This window comes from Chrysemys picta, chromosome 13 (assembly GCF_011386835.1).
Source record: "Chrysemys picta bellii isolate R12L10 chromosome 13, ASM1138683v2, whole genome shotgun sequence".
NCBI lineage: Eukaryota > Metazoa > Chordata > Testudines > Emydidae > Chrysemys > Chrysemys picta.
Window position 1 is genome coordinate 23,830,448 of NC_088803.1, and position 6,906 is coordinate 23,837,353.

At 53.3% G+C, this 6,906-nt stretch overlaps 1 protein-coding gene across 1 annotated transcript; it reads left to right on the forward strand.

Moving 5' to 3' along the window:
• The first annotated feature begins 466 nt into the window (after positions 1-466).
• On the forward strand, positions 467-4,071 carry LOC135975297 (uncharacterized). Its single transcript, XM_065565645.1, has 2 exons — positions 467-1,382; positions 1,981-4,071. Exons 1-2 carry the CDS (start codon positions 842-844, stop codon positions 2,481-2,483), a joined length of 1,044 nt encoding a protein of 347 aa, XP_065421717.1. The 5' UTR covers positions 467-841; the 3' UTR covers positions 2,484-4,071.
• Positions 4,072-6,906: the final 2,835 nt, after the last annotated feature.

A 6,906-nucleotide genomic window follows, 5' to 3' on the forward strand; every position in this document is an offset into this window, starting at 1 on the left:
CCATCTCCAGGGGGCTGAGACATTGTATGCGGTGGGGGTGGAATATCAGATTCATTGACCGCAGAGCTTTAGAAGGGGACTCTTGCCCCCAGGATGATGCTTGTATTCTGCAGGTCACAGATTGTCATTGTCTCTCTAGATTGGGACAATGCTCGGTGTCGGGGCTGGTCCCATCCTCCCTGAACTCCTGATTCCTGAACAGCTCTCCAGGAAGGAGACAGACCCCTCCCCCGTCCCTGGTTCTCAAGTCCTTGGCTGGGTGAAGGGACTGAGTGTGAGTGTGACGGAGCAGGGAGCGGAGCAGATTTGACCTGGGAATGTTGCAGGGGGGTTGCATTGGGGATGGGGGACTTCCCTTGAAGGAAGCTACCTGAGCTGTAACCTGAGCCAGGACGGGGGTTGGGAGAAATAACACCTTCTGCCCAAAAAGAAGTACAGGAGTACTTGTGGCACCTTAGCCTGGTCTACACTACGGGTTTAGGTCGACTTTAGGAGCGTTAAACCGAATTAAGCCTGGACACGTCCACACAACGAAGCCCTTTCTTTCGACTTAAAGGGTCCTTTAAACCGGTTTCTTTACACCACCTCTGACGAGGGGATTAGCGATAAAACCGGCCTTTGCGGGTCGGAATTGGGGTAGTGTGGACGGAATTCGACGTTATTGGCCTCCGGGAGCTATCCCACAGTGCTTCATTGTGACCGCTCTGGACAGCACTCTCAACTCAGATGCACTGACCAGGTAGACAGGAAAAGACCCGCGAAGGTTTGAATTTCATTTCGTGTTTGCCCAGCGTGGAGAGCACAGGTGACCACGCAGAGCTCATCAGCACAGGTAACCGTGATGGAGTCCTCCCAGGATCGCAAAAGAGCTCCAGCATGGACCGAACGGGAGGTACGAGATCTGCTCGCCATATGGGGAGATGAAGCAGTGATAGCTGAACTCCGTAGCAGTAAAAGAAATGGAAAAGTATTAGAAAAGATCTCCAAGGCCATGAAGGACCAAGGCCATAACAGGGACACACAGCAGTGCCGCGTGAAAATTAAGGAGCTACGGCAAGCTTACCACAAAGCCAGAGAAGCAAACGGAAGGTCCGGGGCAGAGCCGCAAACTTGCCGCTACTACGCGGAGCTGCATGCGATCCTAGGGGGTGCAGCCACCACTACCCCAACCGTGTGCTATGACTCTCTCACTGGAGAAACACACAGGGAAGACGGTTCGGGGAACGAGGAAGATGACGATGGAGGTACTGTAGGTAGCTCACAGCAGCAAGGAAGCGGAGAAACCGGTTTCCCCAACAGCCAGGATATGTTTGTGACCCTGGACCTGGAACCAGTAACCCCCGAACTCACCCAAGACCCTCAGGGCACACAGGAGACCTCTGGTGAGTGTAACTTTGTAAATATTTGTAAACATTACCAAAAAAAAGCAAGCGTGTTTAATGATTACTTTGCCCTGGCAATCGCGGCCAGTACATCTACTGGAAAAGTCTGTTAACGTGTATGGGGATGGAGCGGAAATCCTCCAGGGACATCTCCAGAAAGCTCTCCTGGTTGAAATGGGGTGATTTTATTAAGGGGACATTCAGAGGCGCCCGTTCCTGCTCTTCTGACCAGAAATGTTCCCCGCTTTTAACCACGCGGTGGGGGGAGGGGTGAAGTGATCATCCCAGAGAATCGTGTGTGTGTGTGTGGGGGGGGGTGGTTTACTTGTGTTTGTGCCGCATGTTAACCAGGAAACCGCAGCCCCCTCCTTTTACATTGAAACCCCATTTTAAATGGACAACCCAATTCATCCTTGATATGGGAAATGCGCTGCTGTTTGCAACCTTTCCCGCATGTTAAGAAGGTTAAAAAAGCCAAAACACTGTGGCCTACCATGGCTGCCTGCAAGCCGAAATATGCGACCTTGTAATGAAAGAGTGTACCCATTGTTCTCTAAAATGTGTCTTTTTTAACCACCTCTCCCTTCTCCTCCACCAGCTGCAAATGTTTCTCCTTCGCAGAGGCTCGTGAACATTAGAAAGAGAAAACGTAGGACGAGGGACGATATGTTCACGGAGCTGCAGATGTCCTCCCAGGCTGATAGAGCACAGCAGAATGCGTGGAGGCAGTCAATGTCGGAGATGAGAAAAGCCCAATATGAACGAGAGGAGAGGTGGCGGGCTGAATCGCGGGATGAACAGAGCAAGTGGCGGGCTGAAGACGATAGGTGGCGTCAGCTTGCAGACAGATGGCAAGAGGCAATGCTCCGTCTGCTGGAGCATCAAACTGATATGCTTGAGCGTATGGTTGAGTTGCAGGAAAGGCAGCAGGAGCAGAGACCGCCGCTACAGCCCCTGTGTAACCAACAGCCCTCCTCCCCAAGTTCCATAGCCTCCTCACCAAGACGCCCAAGAACACGGTGGGGGGGCCTCCGTCCACCCAGTCACTCCACCCCAGATGATCGCCCAAGCATCAGAAGGCTGGCCTTCAATAAGAGTTAAAGTTTTAAAATGCAGTGTGTCCTTTTCCATCCCTCCTCCCCCACCCATCCCAGGCTACCTTGGCAATTATCCCCCTACTTCTGTGAGGAACTAATAAAGAATGCATGAATGTGAAAAAACAATGACTTTATTGCCTCTGCAAGCGGGAGGGGAGGGTGGGGTGGGGTGGTTGGTTTACAGGGAAGTAGAGTGAACTGGGTCGGGGGGGGGGGCGTTTGGAGGGTTCATCAAGGAGAAACAAACAGAAGTTTCACACAGTAGCCTGGCCAGTCACAAAACTCGTTTTCAAAGCTTCTCTGATGCGCACCGCACCCTGCTGTGCTCCTCTAACCGCCCTGGTGTCTGGCTGCGCGTAATCAGCGGCCAGGCGAGTTGCCTCAACCTCCCACCCCGCCATAAAGGTCTCCCCCTTACTCTCACAGATATTGTGGAGCGCACAGCAAGCAGCAATAACAATGGGGATATTCTTTTCGCTGAGGTCTGAGCGAGTCAGTAAGCTGCGCCAGCGCGCTTTTAAACGTCCAAATGCACATTCCACCACCATTCGGCACTTGCTCAGCCTGTAGTTGAACAGGTCCTGACTCCTGTCCAGGCTGCCTGTGTACGGCTTCATGAGCCATGGCATTAAGGGGTAGGCTGGGTCCCCAATGATCACGATAGGCATTTCAACATCCCCAATGGTCACTTTCTGGTCCGGGAAGAAAGTCCCTTCCTCCAGCTTTCGAAACAGAGCAGAGTTCCTGAAGACGCGAGCGTCATGTACCTTTCCCGGCCATCCCATGTTGATGTTGGTGAAACGTCCCTTGTGATCCACCAGGGCTTGCAGCAGCATTGAAAAGTACCCCTTGCGGTTTACGTAGTCGGTGGCTTGGTGCTCCGGTGACAAGATAGGGATATGGGTTCCGTCTATGGCCCCGCCACAGTTTGGGAATCCCATTTCAGCAAAACCATCCACTATTGACTGCACGTTGCCCAGAGTCACTACCCTTGCTATCACCAGGTCTTTCATTGCCCTGGCAAATTGGATCACAGCAGCCCCCACCGTAGATTTGCCCACTCCAAATTGATTCCCGACTGACCGGTAGCTGTCTGGCGTTGCAAGCTTCCACAGGGCTATCGCCACTCGCTTCTCAACTGTGAGGGCTGCTCTCATCTTGGTATCCTGGCGTTTCAGGGCAGGGGAAAGCAAGTCACAAAGTTCCATGAAAGTGCCCTTACGCATGCGAAAGTTTCGCAGCCACTGGGAATCGTCCCATACCTGCAGCACGATGCGGTCCCACCAGTCTGTGCTTGTTTCCCGGGCCCAGAATCGGCGTTCCACGGCATGAACCTGCCCCAGTGACACCATGATTTCCACATTGCTGGGGCCTGTGCCTTGTGAGAGGTCTATGTCCATGTCAATTTCCTCATCACTCTCGTCGCCGCGCTGCAATCGCCTCCTCGCCTGGTCCGGGTTTCGCCTTGGCATGTCCTGGCTCTGCATATACTCCAGGACAATGCGCGTGGTGTTCATAGTGCTCATAATTGCCGCGGTGATCTGAGCGGGCTCCATGATCCCAGTGCTAGCTATGGCGCCTGGTCAGAAAAAAGGCGCGAAAGTAGTATCTGATGGACCAGGAGAAGGAGGGAGGGCGGGAGGGAGGGAGGGCCGAGTGACGACATGGCGTACAGGTACAGGAACAGGGAGAAACACAAACAACTGTCACACAGAATGGTCCCCCCAAAGATTAAACTGAAAACCCTGGGCTTAGCAGGCCATTGATTTCACGGAGGAAGGGGAAGCAAATGAATACAGAACAAATCTATTTTTTACATCTTAAGCTGGCAGCCGACGGTGCAGCATGAGTGATAGCCTCTCCAGTACGATGATGACGGTTACCAATCATAAAATACCATCATCTGCCAAAAGGCAAGGGGCTGCTGCTGTGTAGCAATGCAGCCCCACGTCTGCCAGCCCCACGTCCGCCAGCACCCAGCATCGCCCTCGGCCTCTTCTGGGTGCTTAGCAGACAATACTGGGCAATTGGCAGAAAATAGTATATTATGACTGGTAGCCATCATCATCGAAACAGTAGCATGTCTGCCCAGGTGGCCATGATTGACAGCCACACCAGTACGACGACGATGGGTACCAGTCATAATATACCATCGCCTGGCAAGGGGCTGGTGCAATGCAGCCCTACGGCTGCCAGCCCCACGACTATCTCTCATGCTACACCGTCTACCGCCAAAAGGCAGTTAGCAGCTGCTGCTGTGTAGCAATGCAGTCCCACGTCTGCCGGCACCCAGAGGACATATGGTGACGGTGAGCTCAGCTGAGCTGAGCGGGCTCCATGCTTGCCGTGGTATGTTGTCTGCACAGGTAACCCAGGTAAAAAGGCGCGAATCTATTGTCTGCGTTGCTGTGACGAGGGGGGAGGGGCCTGACGACATGTACCCAGAACCGCCCGCGACACTGTTTTGCATCATCCGGGCATTGGGATCTCAACCCAGAATTCAAAGAAAAGGCGCGAACCGCTTCTCGGCTCTCTGAGCTGTGGCGCAAACGTAGTATCTGACGGACTAGGGGAAGGAGGGAGGGCGGGCCGAGTGATGATATGGCGTACAGGCACAGGGAATTAAAATCAAGAACGGTGGCTGTGCATCAGGGAGAGACACAAACAACTGTCACACAGAATGGTCCCCACCAAAGATTAAACTGAAAACCCTGGGCTTAGCAGGCCGTTGATTTGACGGAGGGAGGGGGAAGCAAATGAATACAGAGCAAATCTATTTTTTACATCTTAAGACGACGGTGCAGCGTGACTGATAGCCCTCGGCATCTTTCTGGGTGCTTGGCAGCAAATATGGGGCGGCGTATGACGATGGTCTTCAGGCCTATTGCACAATCAGCTGCTCGGGGAAGACTCTGCTAACGTGCGATGACCCGACTTGTAATAGGACGGCTAATAGTCGTAATACACCATTTACTGCCAAAAGGCAAGCCCCACGGCTGCCAGCACCCAGATCGCCGATGAAGGCTACCAGTCTACTGCACCGTCTACCGCCAAAAGGCAGTTAGCAGCTGCTGCTGTGTAGCAATGCAGTCCCACGTCTGCCGGCACCCAGAGGACATATGGTGACGGTGAGCTGAGCTGAGCGGGCTCCATGTTGTCTGCACAGGTAACCCAGGTAACCCAGGTAAAGAGGCGCGAATCTATTGTCTGCTGTTGCTGTGACGGGGGAGGGAGGAGCCTGACGACATGTACCCAGAACCGCCCGCGACACTGTTTTGCATCATCCGGGCATTGGGATCTCAACCCAGAATTCAAAGGGGCGTCGGAGACTGCGGGAACTGTGGGATAGCTGTGGGATAGCTACCCATAGTGCAATGCTCCGGAAGTCGACGCTAGCCTTGTACTGTGGACGCGGTCCGACGACTAGAGCACCTAGAGCATTTTATTGTGTGGACACACACAATCGGCTGTATACAATCGATTTCAATAAAACCGGCTTCTATAAATTCGAACTAATTTCGTAGTGTAGACATACCCTTAGAGACTAACAAATTTATTAGAGCATAAGCTTTCGTGGACTACAGCCCACTTCCTCCACTCCATACGGCTAAATGCAGTGCCTTGCATAATGACAGGTTTCAGAGTAGCAGCCGTGTTAGTCTGTATCCGCAAAAAGAAGAAACCTTCTGCCCAGGAGACTGAACAAAGGAGAGGAAGAGCTGGGGGGAGGGGGAGGAGAGGAGCTGCTGGAAGAGTGAGTAGTTTTTCTCAGGGCTGGGCTGGGTGGTGCAACGCAGGGAACCCCAAGCTGGGGTCTAATCTCCCTGAACCTCCCAAAAGGACTTAATTGAATGGTTCTGGTTGTACCTACACGCTCTGCTTGAGACTGTGTTCCTGTCATCTAATAAACTTTCTGTTTTACTGGATGGTTGAGAGTCACAGGGAATCTCAGGAAGAGGGGTGCAGGGCCCTGACTCCCCCACACTCTGTGACAGTGAGCACAATCCCCTCAGGAATCTTGGGGCCCGTCAGAGACAAGGGCTGATTCTCTGGGGCCCTCCTGTTTCTCTAGGAATGAGGCTGTGGCTCTTCTCTGAGGACCATCTTCTGGATCTCCCAGGAGGGGTTCAGACTCTCACTCCCCAAGCCAGACAGCGGCCCTGTGCTTAGTGCTCGACACAACCAGGCAGAGCTCTAGGTGAAGTCCCAGCTCCTTCCTCTGTCCTTCAAGGAGGAAGGGCCTGGCCCTGCATTCCACTGACTGCCCTGACCAAGGACGGCCACTGGGGGCCCAGCTAGGAGGACAGAATGGAAAATGGATCTAAGAGTGAAGGTCAAATTGCCCCCACCCCTCTCATCGGGCTCACCTCCAAGATGTAGTGGAGCTTGTCCGTGTCTGGGGTCTTTGCCAGCAGGTTCCCCAGCAT

Excerpts from the sequence above, each read along its gene's own strand:
- LOC135975297 (XM_065565645.1), top strand. The coding sequence starts at position 842 with ATGGAGTCCTCCCAGGATCGCAAAAGAGCTCCAGCATGGACCGAACGG. Across the intron at positions 1,383-1,980 it reads GGGCACACAGGAGACCTCTG|CTGCAAATGTTTCTCCTTCG; the intron begins GTGAGTGTAACT and ends CTCCTCCACCAG.